This window comes from Rhinoderma darwinii, chromosome 6 (assembly GCF_050947455.1).
Source record: "Rhinoderma darwinii isolate aRhiDar2 chromosome 6, aRhiDar2.hap1, whole genome shotgun sequence".
NCBI classification, from domain to species: Eukaryota; Metazoa; Chordata; class Amphibia; order Anura; family Rhinodermatidae; genus Rhinoderma; species Rhinoderma darwinii.
In genome coordinates this window covers 143,635,713-143,660,507 of record NC_134692.1, presented here as the reverse complement: position 1 = coordinate 143,660,507, position 24,795 = coordinate 143,635,713, and the positions used below count along the sequence as shown (strand labels likewise).

The following is a 24,795-nucleotide window of genomic DNA, read 5'->3' as shown; positions in this document are numbered from 1 at the left end:
GGAACAGACCTGACAGCGGTCTGATGCCGTTATAAAGGACTAGTATATAATAATGCTGGTTACCGTCCGGCCTCTTGAAGCTCAGCTTCCGCCTCTGGCTCAGGATTCTTTCCCGATCCTTCAGAGATTCCTGGAACTTGTGTTTCAGGGACTTCTGGCACCACTCGGCCTCCTGCGGCTTCTTCTTGTTCACCGCCTCGTAGCAGTTCAGCCGCAGCCTGACACTGAGGAGACGCGAGAGACTTGTTATGCCCGACCCCTCCTTACACCCGTGTACTGTCCCAACTACAACCCTCTGCCCCATTCACTACAACTCTCAACATCTGATGATTTGCCGGCCCATAGAACACAATAAGCAGATTGTGGCGGGAGTAAAGGAGCCAGAAAATGGGGTTCAGCGACCGCAATACCCGAAGCGTTTCTGAAGTTTCGGGGCTTAAGTTCGTTTTTCGGGTATTTGCAGGGACCGGGCGGTGGAGTGGGGGAGTCACGTCACACCCCATCATTACTTGTTCTGCCATCGTTATTCTAAGTAATAAGACTCATCAATACGACCTGCACATGTAGCCTGATAGCGGGTGGGTTTTAGTAATTGATTAGTGATTTGGGGGTGTCTGGAATAAGGCAGATCTGTGCTTGCTTGTACCCCAACTTCATCCCCTCTGAGTGAGGAGCATAGGAGGGGCCATGAACCCCCTCCAGACATGATTTGGTGGTAAGGGAACAGGGGTGTCCGGGTAAGTGGAGGGGGGGGGGGGCTTGGTGTATAAAGTAAGTGGCGTGTAGAACCTGGAGGGGTCCAATAGGGGGAACAGTCGTAATAATCACTGGTGGACGGGTGATAAAGGTGGAGTAAAGGCCCGCGCACCTGTAAATGTTCTCATCTTCCTTCCCGGTTGGGTTCAGGCTCCAGCAGAGAGTACAGTTCAGGAACATAGCGCAGGACATGGCCCCGTATCCTAAAATGATGGGGACCATGGGAACCCCAGCATAAAAAATGACCTGACAGAAGGAAGAGAGGAAGCAAAAGGCTTATAACTCTGAAATCTCACAACCCAGAGCGCGTGCCGCCATTCACAGGGTAACCTGAGTGCTACATATAACACTGAGCACTATATATATATATATATATATATATATAACACTGTATAACCAGGGACTGAGCACTATATATACCACTGTATAACCAGGGACTGAGCACTATATATATACCACTGTATAACCAGGGACTGACCACTATATATACCACTGTATAACCAGGGACTGACCACTATATATATACCACTGTATAACCAGGGACTGAGCACTATATATACCACTGTATAACCAGGGACTGAGCACTATATATATACCACTGTATAACCAGGGACTGAGCACTATATATACCACTGTATAACCAGGGACTGAGCACTATATATACCACTGTATAACCAGGGACTGAGCACTATATATACAACTGTATAACCAGGGACTGAGCACTATATATACCACTGTATAACCAGGGACTGAGCACTATATATACCACTGTATAACCAGGGACTGAGCACTATATATACCACTGTATAACCAGGGACTGAGCACTATATATACCACTGTATAACCAGGGACTGAGCACTATATATACCACTGTATAACTAGGGACTGAGCACTATATATACCACTGTATAACCAGGGACTGAGCACTATATATAACACTGTATAACCAGGGACTGAGCACTATATATACCACTGTATAACCAGGGACTGAGCACTATATATACCACTGTATAACCAGGGACTGAGCACTATATATACCACTGTATAACCAGGGACTGAGCACTATATATACCACTGTATAACCAGGGACTGAGCACTATATATACCACTGTATAACCAGGGACTGAGCACTATATATACCACTGTATAACCAGGGACTGAGCACTATATATACCACTGTATAACCAGGGACTGAGCACTATATATACCACTGTATAACCAGGGACTGAGCACTATATATACCACTGTATAACCAGGGACTGAGCACTATATATACCACTGTATAACCAGGGACTGAGCACTATATATATACCACTGTATAACCAGGGACTGAGCACTATATATACCACTGTATAACCAGGGACTGAGCACTATATATACCACTGTATAACCAGGGACTGAGCACTATATATACAACTGTATAACCAGGGACTGAGCACTATATATACCACTGTATAACCAGGGACTGAGCACTATATATACCACTGTATAACCAGGGACTGAGCACTATATATACCACTGTATAACCAGGGACTGAGCACTATATATACCACTGTATAACCAGGGACTGAGCACTATATATACCACTGTATAACCAGGGACTGAGCACTATATATAACACTGTATAACCAGGGACTGAGCACTATATATACCACTGTATAACCAGGGACTGAGCACTATATATACCACTGTATAACCAGGGACTGAGCACTATATATACCACTGTATAACCAGGGACTGAGCACTATATATACCACTGTATAACCAGGGACTGAGCACTATATATACCACTGTATAACCAGGGACTGAGCACTATATATACCACTGTATAACCAGGGACTGAGCACTATATATACCACTGTATAACCAGGGACTGAGCACTATATATACCACTGTATAACCAGGGACTGAGCACTATATATACCACTGTATAACCAGGGACTGAGCACTATATATACCACTGTATAACCAGGGACTGAGCACTATATATACCACTGTATAACCAGGGACTGAGCACTATATATAACACTGTATAACCAGGGACTGAGCACTATATATACCACTGTATAACCAGGGACTGAGCACTATATATAACACTGTATAACCAGGGACTGAGCACTATATATACCACTGTATAACCAGGGACTGAGCACTATATACAACACTGTATAACCAGGGACTGAGCACTATATATATATAACACTGTGTAACCAGGGACTGAACACTATATATATAACACTGTATAAACAGGGACTGGGCACTATATATATACCACTGTATAACCAGGGAATGAGCACTATATATACAACTGTATAACCAGGGACTGAGCACTATATATACCACTGTATAACCAGGGACTGAGCACTATATACAACACTGTATAACCAGGGACTGAGCACTATATATATATACCACTGTATAACCAGGGACTGAGCACTATATATACAACTGTATAACCAGGGACTGAACACTATATATACCACTGTATAACCAGGGACTGAGCACTATATACAACACTGTATAACCAGGGACTGAGCACTATATATACCACTGTATAACCAGGGACTGAGCACTATATATATAACACTGTGTAACCAGGGACTGAACACTATATATATAACACTGTATAAACAGGAACTGGGCACTATATATATACCACTGTATAACCAGGGAATGAGCACTATATATATATACCACTGTATAACCAGGGACTGAGCACTATATATACCACTGTATAACCAGGGACTGAGCACTATATATACCACTGTATAACCAGGGACTGAGCACTATATATACCACTGTATAACCAGGGACTGAGCACTATATATACCACTGTATAACCAGGGACTGAGCACTATATATACCACTGTATAACCAGGGGCTGAACACTATATATATACACCACTGTATAACCAGGGACTGAGCACTATATATACCACTGTATAACCAGGGACTGACCACTATATATACCACTGTATAACCAGGGACTGACCACTATATATACCACTGTATAACCAGGGACTGACCACTATATATACGACTGTATAACCAGGGACTGAGCACTATATATATATACCACTGTATAACCAGGGACTGAGCACTATATATACCACTGTATAACCAGGGACTGAGCACTATATATATATACCACTGTATAACCAGGGACTGAGCACTATATATACCACTGTATAACCAGGGACTGACCACTATATATATATACCACTGTATAACCAGGGACTGAGCACTATATATACCACTGTATAACCAGGGACTGAGCACTATATATACCACTGTATAACCAGGGACTGAGCACTATATATACCACTGTATAACCAGGGACTGAGCACTATATATATATACCACTGTATAACCAGGGACTGAGCACTATATATACCACTGTATAACCAGGGACTGACCACTATATATATACCACTGTATAACCAGGAACTGAGCACTATATATACCACTGTATAACCAGGGACTGAGCACTATATATAACACTGTATAACCAGGGACTGAGCACTATATATACCACTGTATAACCAGGGACTGAGCACTATATATACCACTGTATAACCAGGGACTGAGCACTATATATACAACTGTATAACCAGGGACTGAGCACTATATATACCACTGTATAACCAGGGACTGAGCACTATATATACCACTGTATAACCAGGGACTGAGCACTATATATACCACTGTATAACCAGGGACTGAGCACTATATATATACCACTGTATAACCAGGGACTGAGCACTATATATACCACTGTATAACCAGGGACTGAGCACTATATATACCACTGTATAACCAGGGACTGAGCACTATATATAACACTGTATAACCAGGGACTGAGCACTATATATACCACTGTATAACCAGGGACTGAGCACTATATATACCACTGTATAACCAGGGACTGAGCACTATATATACCACTGTATAACCAGGGACTGAGCACTATATATACCACTGTATAACCAGGGACTGAGCACTATATATACCACTGTATAACCAGGGACTGAGCACTATATATACCACTGTATAACCAGGGACTGAGCACTATATATACCACTGTATAACCAGGGACTGAGCACTATATATATACCACTGTATAACCAGGGACTGAGCACTATATATACCACTGTATAACCAGGGACTGAGCACTATATATACCACTGTATAACCAGGGACTGAGCACTATATATAACACTGTATAACCAGGGACTGAGCACTATATATACCACTGTATAACCAGGGACTGAGCACTATATATACCACTGTATAACCAGGGACTGAGCACTATATATACCACTGTATAACCAGGGACTGAGCACTATATATACCACTGTATAACCAGGGACTGAGCACTATATATACCACTGTATAACCAGGGACTGAGCACTATATATACCACTGTATAACCAGGGACTGAGCACTATATATACCACTGTATAACCAGGGACTGAGCACTATATATACCACTGTATAACCAGGGACTGAGCACTATATATACCACTGTATAACCAGGGACTGAGCACTATATATACCACTGTATAACCAGGGACTGAGCACTATATATACCACTGTATAACCAGGGACTGAGCACTATATATACCACTGTATAACCAGGGACTGAGCACTATATATAACACTGTATAACCAGGGACTGAGCACTATATATACCACTGTATAACCAGGGACTGAGCACTATATATAACACTGTATAACCAGGGACTGAGCACTATATATACCACTGTATAACCAGGGACTGAGCACTATATACAACACTGTATAACCAGGGACTGAGCACTATATATATATAACACTGTGTAACCAGGGACTGAACACTATATATATAACACTGTATAAACAGGGACTGGGCACTATATATATACCACTGTATAACCAGGGAATGAGCACTATATATACAACTGTATAACCAGGGACTGAGCACTATATATACCACTGTATAACCAGGGACTGAGCACTATATATATAACACTGTGTAACCAGGGACTGAACACTATATATATAACACTGTATAACCAGGGACTGAGCACTATATATACCACTGTATAACCAGGGACTGAGCACTATATATACCACTGTATAACCAGGGACTGAACACTATATATACCACTGTATAACCAGGGACTGAGCACTATATACAACACTGTATAACCAGGGACTGAGCACTATATATACCACTGTATAACCAGGGACTGAGCACTATATATATAACACTGTGTAACCAGGGACTGAACACTATATATATAACACTGTATAAACAGGGACTGGGCACTATATATATACCACTGTATAACCAGGGAATGAGCACTATATATATATACCACTGTATAACCAGGGACTGAGCACTATATATACCACTGTATAACCAGGGACTGAGCACTATATATACCACTGTATAACCAGGGACTGAGCACTATATATACCACTGTATAACCAGGGACTGAGCACTATATATACCACTGTATAACCAGGGACTGAGCACTATATATACCACTGTATAACCAGGGGCTGAACACTATATATATACACCACTGTATAACCAGGGACTGAGCACTATATATACCACTGTATAACCAGGGACTGACCACTATATATACCACTGTATAACCAGGGACTGACCACTATATATACCACTGTATAACCAGGGACTGACCACTATATATACCACTGTATAACCAGGGACTGAGCACTATATATTTATACCACTGTATAACCAGGGACTGAGCACTATATATACCACTGTATAACCAGGGACTGAGCACTATATATATATACCACTGTATAACCAGGGACTGAGCACTATATATACCACTGTATAACCAGGGACTGACCACTATATATATATACCACTGTATAACCAGGGACTGAGCACTATATATACCACTGTATAACCAGGGACTGAGCACTATATATACCACTGTATAACCAGGGACTGAGCACTATATATACCACTGTATAACCAGGGACTGAGCACTATATATATATACCACTGTATAACCAGGGACTGAGCACTATATATACCACTGTATAACCAGGGACTGACCACTATATATATACCACTGTATAACCAGGAACTGAGCACTATATATACCACTGTATAACCAGGGACTGAGCACTATATATAACACTGTATAACCAGGGACTGAGCACTATATATACCACTGTATAACCAGGGACTGAGCACTATATATACCACTGTATAACCAGGGACTGAGCACTATATATACAACTGTATAACCAGGGACTGAGCACTATATATACCACTGTATAACCAGGGACTGAGCACTATATATACCACTGTATAACCAGGGACTGAGCACTATATATACCACTGTATAACCAGGGACTGAGCACTATATATACCACTGTATAACCAGGGACTGAGCACTATATATACCACTGTATAACCAGGGACTGAGCACTATATATACCACTGTATAACCAGGGACTGAGCACTATATATAACACTGTATAACCAGGGACTGAGCACTATATATACCACTGTATAACCAGGGACTGAGCACTATATATAACACTGTATAACCAGGGACTGAGCACTATATATACCACTGTATAACCAGGGACTGAGCACTATATATAACACTGTATAACCAGGGACTGAGCACTATATATACCACTGTATAACCAGGGACTGAGCACTATATATAACACTGTATTACCAGGGACTGAGCACTATATATACCACTGTATAACCAGGGACTGAGCACTATATATAACACTGTATAACCAGGGACTGAGCACTATATATACCACTGTATAACCAGGGACTGAGCACTATATATAACACTGTATAACCAGGGACTGAGCACTATATATACCACTGTATAACCAGGGACTGAGCACTATATATACCACTGTATAACCAGGGACTGAGCACTATATATACCACTGTATAACCAGGGACTGAGCACTATATATATACCACTGTATAACCAGGGACTGAACACTATATATACCACTGTATAACCAGGGACTGAGCACTATATACAACACTGTATAACCAGGGACTGAGCACTATATATACCACTGTATAACCAGGGACTGAGCACTATATACAACACTGTATAACCAGGGACTGAGCACTATATATATAACACTGTGTAACCAGGGACTGAACACTATATATATAACACTGTATAAACAGGGACTGACCACTATATATACCACTGTATAACCAGGGAATGAGCACTATATATACCACTGTATAACCAGGGACTGAGCACTATATATACCACTGTATAACCAGGGACTGAGAACTATATACAACACTGTATAACCAGGGACTGAGCACTATATATATATACCACTGTATAACCAGGGACTGAGCACTATATATACAACTGTATAACCAGGGACTGAACACTATATATACCACTGTATAACCAGGGACTGAGCACTATATACAACACTGTATAACCAGGGACTGAGCACTATATATACCACTGTATAACCAGGGACTGAGCACTATATATATAACACTGTGTAACCAGGGACTGAACACTATATATATAACACTGTATAAACAGGGACTGGGCACTATATATATACCACTGTATAACCAGGGAATGAGCACTATATACAACACTGTATAACCAGGGACTGAGCACTATATATACCACTGTATAACCAGGGACTGAGCACTATATATATAACACTGTGTAACCAGGGACTGAACACTATATATATAACACTGTATAAACAGGGACTGGGCACTATATATATACCACTGTATAACCAGGGAATGAGCACTATATATATACCACTGTATAACCAGGGACTGAGCACTATATATACCACTGTATAACCAGGGACTGAGCACTATATATACCACTGTATAACCAGGGACTGACCACTATATATACCACTGTATAACCAGGGACTGACCACTATATATACCACTGTATAACCAGGGACTGAGCACTATATATACCACTGTATAACCAGGGACTGAGCACTATATATATATACCACTGTATAACCAGGGACTGAGCACTATATATACCACTGTATAACCAGGGACTGAGCACTATATATATATACCACTGTATAACCAGGGACTGAGCACTATATATACCACTGTATAACCAGGGACTGACCACTATATATATACCACTGTATAACCAGGGACTGAGCACTATATATACCACTGTATAACCAGGGACTGACCACTATATATACCACTGTATAACCAGGGACTGAGCACTATATATACCACTGTATAACCAGGGACTGACCACTATATATATACCACTGTATAACCAGGGACTGAGCACTATATATACCACTGTATAACCAGGGACTGAGCACTATATATATATATACCACTGTATAACCAGGGACTGAGCACTATATATACCACTTTATAACCAGGGACTGACCACTATATATACCACTGTATAACCAGGGACTGACCACTATATATACCACTGTATAACCAGGGACTGAGCACTATATATACCACTGTATAACCAGGGACTGAGCACTATATATATACCACTGTATAACCAGGGACTGAGCACTATATATACCACTGTATAACCAGGGACTGACCACTATATATATACCACTGTATAACCAGGGACTGAGCACTATATATACCACTGTATAACCAGGGACTGAGCACTATATATACCACTGTATAACCAGGGACTGACCACTATATATACCACTGTATAACCAGGGACTGACCACTATATATACCACTGTATAACCAGGGACTGAGCACTATATATACCACTGTATAACCAGGGACTGAGCACTATATATATATACCACTGTATAACCAGGGACTGAGCACTATATATACCACTGTATAACCAGGGACTGAGCACTATATATACCACTGTATAACCAGGGACTGAGCACTATATATATATATACCACTGTATAACCAGGGACTGAGCACTATATATACCACTGTATAACCAGGGACTGAGCACTATATATACCACTGTATAACCAGGGACTGACCACTATATATACCACTGTATAACCAGGGACTGAGCACTATATATACCACTGTATAACCAGGGACTGAGCACTATATATACCACTGTATAACCAGGGACTGAGCACTATATATACCACTGTATAACCAGGGACTGACCACTATATATATACCACTGTATAACCAGGGACTGAGCACTATATATACCACTGTATAACCAGGGACTGAGCACTATATATATACCACTGTATAACCAGGGACTGACCACTATATATATACCACTGTATAACCAGGGACTGAGCACTATATATACCACTGTATAACCAGGGACTGAGCACTATATATATACCACTGTATAACCAGGGACTGACCACTATATATATACCACTGTATAACCAGGGACTGACCACTATATATACCACTGTATAACCACGGGCTGAACACTATATATAGTAAAACTTCCTTTGCACCCATAGCAACCAATCAGAGCTCAGCTTTTATTTATTAAACTCTTCTCGGAAAATGAAAGCTGCTCTGTGATTGGTTGCTATGGGCAATAAAGATAGTTTTGCTTTTAGACAGTTTTGATAAATCAGGCTCATGTCTTACCTTGAAGATGGTGAAGACGGTCGCTGATGCGGTGAAACTCGCCATGACCAGAGCGGAGTACAGAGACCCAACATCCTCCAAGACTTGTGGCAGCTGCCGGAGAAACGAGACACTGCCGTGTATAAGACGTCCGTGCGCCGGTGCCGCAATTATAAGATATGACATATATGTATACAGCAAATATCAACTAGACACAGGAGGTTCTGTACCACAGTATCACACATGATAGGATTAGATACACGGCTCAGCACAGTATCACACATGATAGGATTAGATACACGGCTCAGCACAGTATCACACATGATAGGATTAGATACACAGCTCGGCAGACAGTATCACACATGATAGGATTAGATACACGGCTCAGCAGACAGTATCACACATGATAGGATTAGATACACGGCTCAGCAGACAGTATCACACATGATAGGATTAGATACACAGCTCAGCAGACAGTATCACACATGATAGGATTAGATACACAGCTCAGCAGACAGTATCACACATGATAGGATTAGATACACAGCTCATCAGACAGTATCACACATGATATGATTAGATACACGGCTCATCAGACAGTATCACACATGATATGATTAGATACACGGCTCAGCAGACAGTATCACACATGATAGGATTAGATACACGGCTCAGCAGACAGTATCACACATGATAGGATTAGATACACAGCTCAGCAGACAGTATCACACATGATAGGATTAGATACACAGCTCAGCAGACAGTATCACACATGATAGGATTAGATACACAGCTCATCAGACAGTATCACACATGATATGATTAGATACACGGCTCAGCAGACAGTATCACACATGATAGGATTAGATACACAGCTCAGCAGACAGTATCTTACATGATAGGATTAGATACACGGCTCAGCAGACAGTATCTTACATGATAGGATCAGATACACGGCTCAGCAGACAGTATCACACATGATAGGATTAGATACACAGCTCAGCAGACAGTATCACACATGATAGGATTAGATACACAGTTCAGCCGACAGTACCACACATGATAGGATTAAATACACAGCTCAGCAGACAGTATCACACATGAAAGGATTAGATACACAGCTCAGCAGATAGTATCACACATGATAGGATTAGATACACAGCTCAGCAGACAGTATCACACATGATAGGATTAGATACACGGCTCAGCAGACAGTATCACACATGATAGGATTAGATACACAGATCAGCAGACAGTATCACACATGATAGGATTAGATACACAGCTCAGCAGACAGTATCACACATGATAGGATTAGATACACAGCTCGGCAGACAGTATCACACATGATAGGATTAGATACACGGCTCAGCAGACAGTATCACACATGATAGGATTAGATACACGGCTCAGCAGACAGTATCACACATGATGGGATTAGATACACAGCTCAGCAGACAGTATCACACATGATAGGATTAGATACACAGCTCAGCAGACAGTATCACACATGATAGGATTAGATACACAGCTCATCAGACAGTATCACACATGATATGATTAGATACACGGCTCATCAGACAGTATCACACATGATAGGATTAGATACACAGCTCAGCAGACAGTATCACACATGATAGGATTAGATACACAGCTCAGCAGACAGTATCACACATGATAGGATTAGATACACAGCTCAGCAGACAGTATCACACATGATAGGATTAGATACATGGCTCAGCAGACAGTATCACACATGATATGATTAGATACACAGCTCAGCAGACAGTATCACACATGATAGGATTAGATACAGTGGCTCAGTAGACAGTATCACACATGATAGGATTAGATACACAGCTCATCAGACAGTATCACACATGATATGATTAGATACACGGCTCAGCAGACAGTATCACACATGATAGGATTAGATACACAGCTCAGCAGACAGTATCTTACATGATAGGATTAGATACACGGCTCAGCAGACAGTATCTTACATGATAGGATTAGATACACGGCTCAGCAGACAGTATCACACATGATAGGATTAGATACACAGCTCAGCAGACAGTATCACACATGATAGGATTAGATACACAGCTCAGCAGACAGTACCACACATGATAGGATTAAATACACAGCTCAGCAGACAGTATCACACATGAAAGGATTAGATACACAGCTCAGCAGATAGTATCACACATGATAGGATTAGATACACAGCTCAGCAGACAGTATCACACATGCTAGGATTAGATACACAGCTCAGCAGACAGTATCACACATGATACGATACGATTAGATACACGGCTCAGCAGACAGTATCACACATAATAGGATTAGATACATAGCTCAGCAGACAGTATCACACATGATAGGATTAGATACACAGCTCAGCAGGCAGTATCACACATGATAGGATTAGATACACAGCTCAGCAGACAGTATCACACATGATAGGATTAGATACACAGCCCAGCAGACAGTATCACACATGATATGATTAGATACACAGCCCAGCAGACAGTATCACACATGATAGGATTAGATACACAGCTCAGCAGACAGTATCACACATGATATGATTAGATACACAGATCAGCAGACAGTATCACACATGATAGGATTAGATACACAGCTCAGCAGACAGTATCACACATGATAGGATTAGATACACAGATCAGCAGACAGTATCACACATGATAGGATTAGATACACAGCTCAGCAGACAGTATCACACATGATAGGATTAGATACACAGCTCGGCAGACAGTATCACACATGATAGGATTAGATACACGGCTCAGCAGACAGTATCACACATGATAGGATTAGATACACGGCTCAGCAGACAGTATCACACATGATAGGATTAGATACACAGCTCAGCAGACAGTATCACACATGATAGGATTAGATACACAGCTCAGCAGACAGTATCACACATGATAGGATTAGATACACAGCTCATCAGACAGTATCACACATGATATGATTAGATACACGGCTCAGCAGACAGTATCACACATGATAGGATTAGATACACAGCTCAGCAAACAGTATCTTACATGATAGGATTAGATACACGGCTCAGCAGACAGTATCTTACATGATAGGATTAGATACACGGCTCAGCAGACAGTATCACACATGATAGGATTAGATACACAGCTCAGCAGACAGTATCACACATGATAGGATTAGATACACAGCTCAGCAGGCAGTACCACACATGATAGGATTAAATACACAGCTCAGCAGACAGTATCACACATGATAGGATTAGATACACGGCTCAGCAGACAGTATCACACATCTTAGGATTAGATACACAGCTCAGCAGACAGCATCACACATGATAGGATTAGATACACGGCTTAGCAGACAGTATCACACATGATAGGATTAGATACACAGTTCAGCAGATAGTAACACACATGATAGGATTAGATACACAGCTCAGCAGACAGTATCACACATGATAGGATTAGATATATGGCTCAGCAGACAGTATCACATGATTGGATTAGATACATGGCTCAGCAGACAGTATCACATGATAGGATTAGAAACATGGCTCAGCAGACAGTATCACACATGATAGGATTAGATACACAGCTCAGCAGACAGTATCACACATGATAAGATTAGATACACAGCTCAGCAGACAGTATCACACATGATAGGATTAGATACACAGCTCAGCAGACAGTATCACACAGGATAGGATTAGATACACAGCTCAGCAGACAGTATCACACATGATAGGATTAGATACACGGCTCAGCAGACAGTATCACACATGATCGGATTAGAAACATGGCTCAGCAGACAGTATCACACATGATAGGATTAGATACATGGCTCAGCAGACAGTATCACATGATAGGATTAGATACATGGCTCAGCAGACAATATCACACATGATAGGATTAGATACATGGCTCAGCAGACAGTATCACACATGATAGGATTAGATACACAGCTCAGCAGACAGTATCACACATGATAGGATTAGATACACGGCTCAGCAGACAGTATGACACATGATAGGATTAGATACATGGCTCAGCAGGCAGTATCACGCATGAAAAGATTAGATACACGGCTCAGCAGACAGTATCACACATGATAGGATTAGATACACGGCTCAGCAGACAGTATCACACATGATAGGATTAGATACATGGCTCAGCAGACAGTATCACACATGATAGGCTTAGATACACGGCTCAGCAGACAGTATCACACATGATAAGATTAGATACACGGCTCAGCAGACAGTATCACACATGATAAGATTAGATACACGGCTCAGCAGTGCACTGGGTTTTATATCATGATTTGTGTGCTGGGATCGGACTTCTTGGGTGTGATCCGGGATCTGTTGTATAAACAATCAGCGTGTTTGTAGGTGACACATCGGACGTCACAGACAGTTCACATAAAAACACAATAAATCGGTCACTGATAAGATGATTTATATCCATCATTGAGGTAAATCTCCACCAGCGATGACATCTCGTCCTTACCATGAGAGAGGAGAAGAGGACGCAGCTTCCCCCGAGCCCCTGCGCCATCAACGCAAAAGGCAAAAACAGGGACAAGTCTGAGGGACGAGAGAGAATCACATGTACGAACACCCAGCAAGAGAAGTGGGACTGTGCAGAAAAACAACTACTGCACCATCATCTCCTACCCGTATAATACTACCCCTATATGCAAGAATATAACTACTATAAGGGCGGGTTCACACATGGCGGAATTGCACTTAAATTCCGCTGCGGACACTCCGCAGCGTTAATCCGCAGCGGAGCCGTTTCTCCATTGACTTTCACTTTAATTTAGCAGTGTTCGTTTACACGATGCGTACAATTCCGCTGCGGAGCATAGGCTGCGGAGCGGAATTTGGTGTCCGCAGCATGCTCTGTCTGTTGCGGAGCAGTGGCGGACTCATGGCGGAATTTCTCCATTGACTTCAATGGAGATTCAAAGTTCCGCAATGAAGTCCGCAGCTGTCATGCACATGTCATGTGTGCTGCGGATGCGTCTTGCTTTTTTTACTTGACATTTCTTCATTCTGGCTGGACCTATGTATTTCTAGGTCTACAGCCAGACTGAGGAAGTCAATGGGGCTCCCGTAATGACGGGAGCGTTGCTAGGAGACGTCTGTAAATAGTCACTGTCCAGGGTGCTGAAAGAGTTAAGCGATCGGCAGTAACTGTTTCTGCACCCGGGACAGTGACTACCGATCCCAATATACATGTATCTGTAAAAAAAAATGAAGTTCGTACTTACCGAGAACTCCCTGTTTCTGTCTCCAGTCCGGCCTCCCAGGATGACGTTTCAGTGTAAGTGACGGCTGCAGCCAATCACAGGCCAAGCACAGGCTGCAGCGGTCACATGGACTGCCGCGTCATCCAGGGAGGTCGGGCTGGATGCCGAAGGAGGGACGCGTCATAAAGACAACGGGCGGTAAGTATGAATTTCTTTTACTTTCACTAGGGAAAGTGCTGTCCCTTCTCTCTATCCTGCACTGATAGGGAGAAGGGAAGCACTTTTCCTGCAGTCCGCAGCGGCCAGTCCGCATCAATTTTCTGCACATTTTGTGCAGATCCGCAGCCGTAATCCGCAACCCGGATTAGGTGCGGCATTGATGCGGACAGTTGCGGAGGAATTCCGCCATGTGTGGTCATGCCCTAATACTGCGCCCTATATACAAGAATATAACTACTATAATACTGCCCCCTATATACAAGAATATAACTACTATAATACTGCTCCCTATATACAAGAATATAACTACTATAATACTGCTCCTATATACAAGAATATAACTACTATAATACTGCCCCCTATATACAAGAATATAACTACTATAATACTGCTCCTATATACAAGAATATAACTACTATAATACTGCCCCTATATACAAGAATATAACTACTATAATACTGCCCCCTATATACAAGAATATAACTACTATAATACTGCTCCTATATACAAGAATATAACTACTATAATACTGCCTCCTATATACAAGAATATAACTACTATAATACTGCGCCCTATATACAAGATTATAACTACTATAATACTGCTCCTATGTACAAGAATATATCTACTATAATACTGCCCCTATATACAAGACTATAACTACTATAACACTGCTCCTATATACAAGAATATAACTACTATAATACTGCTCCTATATACAAGAATATAACTACTATAATACTGCCCCCTATAATCAAGAATATAACTACTATAATACTGCCCATATATACAAGAATATAACTACTATAATACTGCTCCTATATACAAGAATATAACTACTATAATACTGCTCCTATATACAAGAATATAACTACTATAATACTGCCTCCTATATACAAGAATATAAATACTATAATACTGCCCCTATATACAAGACTATAACTACTATAATACTGCCCCCTATATACAAGAATATAACTACTATAATACTGCCCCTATATACAAGAATATAACTACTATATACTGCCCCCTATATACAAGAATATAACTACTATAATACTGCCCCTATATACAAGAATATAACTACTATAATACTGCCCCTATATACAAGAATATAACTACTATAATACTGCCCCCTATATACAAGAATATAACTACTATAATACTGCCCCTATATACAAGAATATAACTATTATAATACTGCCTCTATATACAAGAATATAACTATTATAATACTGCCCCCTATATACAAGAATATAACTACTATAATACTGCCCCTATATACAAGAATATAACTACTATATACTGCCCCCTATATACAAGAATATAACTACTATAATACTGCCCCTATATACAGGAATATAACTACTATAATACTGCTCCCTATATACAAGAATATAACTACTATAATACTGCCCCCTATATACAAGAATATAACTACTATAATACTGCCCCTATATACAAGAATATAACTACTATAATACTGCCTCCTATATACAAGAATATAACTACTATAATACTGCTCCTATATACAAGAATATAACTACTATAATACTGCTCCTATATACAAGAATATAACTACTATAATACTGCCCCTATATACAAGAATATAACTACTATAATACTGCTCCTATATACAAGAATATAACTACTATAATACTGCCTCCTATATACAAGAATATAACTACAATAATACTGCCCCTATATACAAGAATATAACTATTATAATACTGCCACTATATACAAGAATATAACTACTATAATACTGCCCCTATATACAGGAATATAACTACTATAATACTGCTCCTATATACAAGAATATAACTACTATAATACTGCCCCCTATATACAAGAATATAACTACTATAATACCGCTCCTATATACAAGAATATAACTGCTATAATACTGCTCCTATATACAAGAATATAACTACTATAATACTGCTCCTATATACAAGAATATAACTACTATAATACTGCCCCTATATACAAGAATATAACTACTATAATACTGCTCCTATATACAAGAATATAACTACTATAATACTGCCCCTATATACAAGAATATAACTACTATAATACTGCCCCCTATATACAAGAATATAACTACTATAATACTGCTCCTATATACAAGAATATAACTGCTATAATACTGCTCCTATATACAAGAATATAACTACTATAATACTGCTCCTATATACAAGAATATAACTACTATAATACTGCCCCTATATACAAGAATATAACTACTATAATACTGCTCCTATGTACAAGAATATAACTACTATAATACTGCCCCTATATACAAGAATATAACTACTATAATACTGCCCCCTATATATAAGAATATAACTACTATAATACTGCCCCCTATATACAAGAATATAACTACTATAATACTGCTCCTATATACAAGAATATAACTACTATAATACTGCTCCTATATACAAGAATATAACTACTATAATACTGCCCCTATATACAAGAATATAACTACTATAATACTGCTCCTATGTACAAGAATATAACTACTATAATACTGCCCCTATATACAAGAATATAACTACTATAATACTGCCCCCTATATACAAGAATATAACTACTATAATACTGCCCCCTATATACAAGAATATAACTACTATAATACTGCCCCTAATATACAAGAATATAACTACTATAATACTGCCCCCTATGTACAGGAATATAACTACTATAATACTGCCCCTATATACAAGAATATAACTACTATAATACTGCTCCTATATACAAGAATATAACTACTATAATACTGCCCCTATATACAAGAATATAACTACTATAATACTGCTCCTATATACAAGAATATAACTACTATAATACTGCTCCTATATACAAGAATATAACTACTATAATACTGCCCCTATATACAAGAATATAACTACTATAATACTGCCCCCTATATACAAGAATAGAACTACTATAATACTGCTCCTATATACAAGAATATAACTGCTATAATACTGCTCCTATATACAAGAATATAACACTATAATACTGCTCCTATATACAAGAATATAACTACTATAATACTGCCCCTATATACAAGAATATAACTACTATAATACTGCTCCTATATACAAGAATATAACTACTATAATACTGCCCCTATATACAAGAATATAACTACTATAATACTGCCCCCTATATACAAGAATATAACTACTATAATACTGCTCCTATATACAAGAATATAACTGCTATAATACTGCTCCTATATACAAGAATATAACTACTATAATACTGCTCCTATATACAAGAATATAACTACTATAATACTGCCCCTATATACAAGAATATAACTACTATAATACTGCTCCTATGTACAAGAATATAACTACTATAATACTGCCCCTATATACAAGAATATAACTACTATAATACTGCCCCCTATATATAAGAATATAACTACTATAATACTGCCCCCTATATACAAGAATATAACTACTATAATACTGCTCCTATATACAAGAATATAACTACTATAATACTGCTCCTATATACAAGAATATAACTACTATAATACTGCCCCCTATATACAAGAATATAACTACTATAATACTGCTCCTATATACAAGAATATAACTACTATAATACTGCTCCTATATACAAGAATATAACTACTATAATACTGCCCCTATATACAAGAATATAACTACTATAATACTGCTCCTATGTACAAGAATATAACTACTATAATACTGCCCCTATATACAAGAATATAACTACTATAATACTGCCCCCTATATACAAGAATATAACTACTATAATACTGCTCCTATATACAAGAATATAACTACTATAATACTGCCCCTATATACAAGAATATAACTACTATAATACTGCTCCTATGTACAAGAATATAACTACTATAATACTGCCCCTATATACAAGAATATAACTACTATAATACTGCCCCCTATATACAAGAATATAACTACTATAATACTGCTCCTATATACAAGAATATAACTACTATAATACTGCTCCTATATACAAGAATATAACTACTATAATACTGCCCCTATATACAAGAATATAACTACTATAATACTGCTCCTATGTACAAGAATATAACTACTATAATACTGCCCCTATATACAAGAATATAACTACTATAATACTGCCCCCGATATACAAGAATATAACTACTATAATACTGCCCCCTATATACAAGAATATAACTACTATAATACTGCCCCTAATATACAAGAATATAACTACTATAATACTGCCCCCTATGTACAGGAATATAACTACTATAATACTGCCCCTATATACAAGAATATAACTACTATAATACTGCTCCTATATACAAGAATATAACTACTATAATACTGCCCCTATATACAAGAATATAACTACTATAATACTGCTCCTATATACAAGAATATAACTACTATAATACTGCTCCTATATACAAGAATATAACTACTATAATACTGCCCCTATATACAAGAATATAACTACTATAATACTGCCCCCTATATACAAGAATATAACTACTATAATACTGCTCCTATATACAAGAATATAACTGCTATAATACTGCTCCTATATACAAGAATATAACTACTATAATACTGCTCCTATATACAAGAATATAACTACTATAATACTGCCCCTATATACAAGAATATAACTACTATAATACTGCTCCTATGTACAAGAATATAACTACTATAATACTGCCCCTATATACAAGAATATAACTACTATAATACTGCCCCCTATATACAAGAATATAACTACTATAATACTGCTCCTATATACAAGAATATAACTACTATAATACTGCCCCCTATATACAAGAATATAACTACTATAATACTGCTCCCTATATACAAGAATATAACTACTATAATACTGCCCCCTATATACAAGTATATAACTACTATAATACTGCCCCCTATATGCATGAATATAACTACTATAATACTGTAATGATGGGGGTAGGGAAAACGGACAAGTGAGCCCTAATCTACCCGCCACTCTGTCCCTGCCTACTTGCAACGACCCGCCCTAGGCGACGGGGTACAACTGGGCGGTCGTCCCTACGCTCAGTAAGTGCACGAGACAAACAGACAAGGGTACACAAAGCTAAGGGAAATGGGGCAGTTGCCCACGGCAACACCGTGAGCAACAAGAGTGGTGAACGAGCCGAGTCAAACCAGGAGTGAACGAGGTACCAAACGCAGAGCAGGAGAGTAGTCAGTAAGCCAGGGTAAGTATGGAGCAGGATCAAATAGTTAGAAGCTGTAGCAAGGCCAGGAAACCACACGAGAAGAATCACAAGCAAGGAGGAACAGGAAAGGCAGGTATAAATAGACAGAGGGCGGGAGCTAGCTCCGTCTGGCCAGGCTGCGATAGGCTCTCCCACTCCTAAGCCTGCCATCCTGAGTGGTGGAAGATGAAGTCCGTCTCAGAGACACAGACTCAGGTGCAGACTGATTACCTATGGGAGTATACACAGAAGTTGTGCCTGGCAGATCCTTTACAGTACCCCCCCTTTTATGAGGGGCCACTGGACCCTTTCTAAGTGGACCTGGTTTATTGGGGAAACGAAGGTGGAACTTCCTGACCAATACCCCAGCGTGAACATCCCGAGTCCTCTCCTCAGGCCCGTATCATCTCCAATGGACCAGGTACTGGAGGGAGCCTTGGACCATCTTGCTGTCCACAATCTTGGCCACCTCGAATTCCACCCCCTCAGGGGGGAGAACGGGAACAGGAGGTTTCCTCGAGGGAGCCAAGGACGGGGAGCAGCGTTTAAGGATGGAGGCATGAAACACGTCGTGTATTCGAAAAGATGGGGGCAACTCCAGTCGGAAGGAGACAGGATTGAGGACTTCAATTACCTTATACGGCCCAATAAAGAGGGGAGCAAACTTCTTGGACGGGACCTTAAGGCGCAAGTTCCTAGACGGTAACCACACCAGATCCCCGACCATAAACAAGGGGTTAGCAGAACGTCTTCTATCAGCCTGAGTTTTTTGTACGCTCTGGGACGCCTCTAGGTTCTTCTGAACCTGGGCCCAGACTGTGCACAGTTCCTGATGAACGACCTCTACCTCGGGATTGTTGGAACTACCAGGTGAAACGGAGGAGAACCGTGGATTAAACCCAAAATTACAGAAAAAGGGGGAGACCCCTGACGAGTTACTGACCCGGTTATTAAGGGAAAATTCGGCGAGGGGGATGAATGAGACCCAATCATATTGACAGTCGGAGATAAAACACCTTAAATATTGTTCTAGAGATTGATTAGTCCTCTCCGTTTGGCCATTAGTTTCAGGATGGAAGGCAGAGGAGAAGGACAGATCAATCTCCAACTTTTTACAGAAGGCTCTCCAAAACAATGAAACAAATTGTACCCCTCTGTCCGAAACAATATTGACAGGGACCCCATGGAGTCGCAGGATGTGTTTGACAAACAAGGTAGCTAACGTCTTGGCAATGGGTAGTTTCTTGAGGGGCACAAAGTGGCACATCTTACTGAAGCGGTCTACTACAACCCACACCACCGACTTGCCTTGAGATGTAGGCAAATCGGTGATAAAATCCATGGAGATATGGGTCCAAGGTCTCTGGGGAATGGGCAAAGAACGTAGTAAGCCCGCTGGTCGGGACCTGGGAGTCTTGGACCTAGCACAAACTTCACAAGCGGCGACGTAGGCCTTAACGTCTTTAGGCAACCCAGGCCACCAATAATTTCTGGTAATGAGGTGTTTGGTACCCAGGACGCCTGTATGACCAGATAGTGCGGAGTCATGATTTTCCCTAAGTACCCTTAGCCGGAATTGCAGGGGAACAAACAGCTTGTCCTCAGGAAGGTTCCCGGGAGCTGAACCTTGATCAGCCGCAATTTCAGAGACTAAATCAGAATCAATAGACGAAATGATTATACCAGGAGGCAAAATACAAGCAGGATCTTCCTCCGAAGGAGGGCTGGCCATGAAGCTACGCGACAGTGCATCGGCCTTAATATTTTTAGACCCAGCCCTATAGGTAACCAAAAAGTTGAATCTGGTAAAAAATAGCGCCCATCGAACTTGTCTTGGGTTTAGCCTCCGGGCAGATTCTAGGAAAACCAGATTCTTGTGGTCGGTAAGGACCGTTACCTGGTGCCTAGCCCCTTCCAGGAAGTGGCGCCACTCTTCAAATGCCCATTTAATGGCTAAGAGTTCGCGGTTGCCAATATCATAGTTACTCTCAGTGGGCGAAAACTTCCTGGAGAAGTAGGCACAGGGACGGAGATGGGTGAGGGACCTGGTACCCTGGGACAAGACAGCCCCCACTCCCACCTCGGATGCGTCAACCTCCACGTTAAATGGCTCCATTTGGTTGGGCTGAACCAGCACCGGGCCGAGATAAAGCACTTCTTAAGGACCTCAAAAGCCTGGACAGCCTCAGGAGGCCAGCGGAGGAGCTCAGCACCTTTGCGAGTGAGATCCGTAAGAGGCTTAGCGATGACCGAGAAGTTAGCAATAAATCTCCTGTAATAATTAGCGAACCCCAAGAAACACTGTAACGCCTTCAGGGAGGCAGGTTGGACCATTCCGCCACAGCCTGGACCTTGGCGGGGTCCATGCGGAATTCATGAGGAGTGAGGATTTTACCCAAAAATGGTATCTCCTGTACCCCAAACACACATTTTTCGGTTTTCGCAAACAGTTTGTTTTCCCGAAGGACCTGGAGCACCTTCCTGACGTGCTCAATGTGGGAGGACAAGTCCTTGGAAAACACAAGTATGTCATCAAGGTACACTACAAGAAATATCCCCAGGTAATCTCTTAAAATCTCATTTATGAAATTCTGGAAGACCGCAGGGGCATTACACAACCCAAAGGGCATGACGAGGTATTCGAAATGACCTTCGGGCGTGTTAAACGCAGTCTTCCACTCATCCCCCTCTTTGATGCGGATAAGGTTATAAGCCCCCCGTAGATCAAACTTGGAGAACCATTGGGCCCCCTGAACCTGATTAAAGAGATCAGGAATCAAAGGAAGGGGATACTGGTTCCTTACAGTGACCTTATTCAAGTTATGGTAGTCAATGCATGGCCTAAGACCACCATCCTTCTTCCCTACGAAGAAGAAGCCAGCACCTACCGGAGAAGTAGAGGGGCGAATGTAACCCTTGGCCAGGCATTCCTGGATATACTCTCTCATGGCTTCACGTTCGGGACAAGAAAGATTAAATATCCTACCCTTAGGGAGCTTAGCTCCTGGTACCAAATCGATGGCGCAATCGTATTCTCTATGAGGAGGTAACACTTCGGAGGCCTCCTTAGAGAAAACATCAGCGAAGTCCTGAATAAACTCAGGTAGAGTGTTCACCTCCTCAGGGGGAGAAATAGAATTAACAGAAAAACATGACGTCAAGCATTCATTACCCCATTTGGTTAGCTCCCCAGTATTCCAGTCAAACGTGGGATTATGCAGCTGCAACCAGGGAAGGCCTAAAACCAAATCGGACGATAATCCCTGCATCAACAGTACAGAGCACTGCTCCAAATGCATGGAGCCAACAAGGAGTTCAAAAACAGGGGTATGCTGTGTAAAATAACCATTAGCAAGAGGAGTGGAGTCGATACCCACTACCGGGACAGGTTTAGGCAAATCAATCAAAGGCATAGCTAGAGACATAGCAAATTCCACAGACATAATATTAGCAGACGACCCTGAATCCACGAAGGCACTGCCGGTAGCAGACATACGACCAAAAGAGACCTGAAAGGGAAGCAAGATTTTATTACGTTTCATATTTACGGGAAATACCTGTGCGCCCAAGTGACCTCCCCGATGATCACTTAGGCACGGAAGTTTTCCGGCTGCTTATTCTTATGCCTAGAACAGGTGTTCACTTGATGCTTGTCATCCCCACAATAGAAGCAGAGACCATT

General features: G+C 40.6%; 1 protein-coding gene across 1 annotated transcript in view; it reads right to left on the bottom strand.

Annotated features, from left to right (window-relative positions):
• The window catches only part of LOC142656691 (large neutral amino acids transporter small subunit 4-like), a 35,688-nt gene that overhangs the window by 3,149 nt on the left and 7,744 nt on the right, over positions 1 to 24,795 (bottom strand). The window contains exons 3-6 of the mRNA XM_075831616.1: positions 14,890 to 14,966; positions 10,373 to 10,465; positions 869 to 1,002; positions 64 to 224 (exon numbers count right to left, since the gene is read on the bottom strand). Coding sequence (XP_075687731.1) covers positions 64 to 224; positions 869 to 1,002; positions 10,373 to 10,465; positions 14,890 to 14,966 — 465 coding nt within the window. The remainder of the gene's footprint in view (positions 1 to 63; positions 225 to 868; positions 1,003 to 10,372; positions 10,466 to 14,889; positions 14,967 to 24,795) is intronic.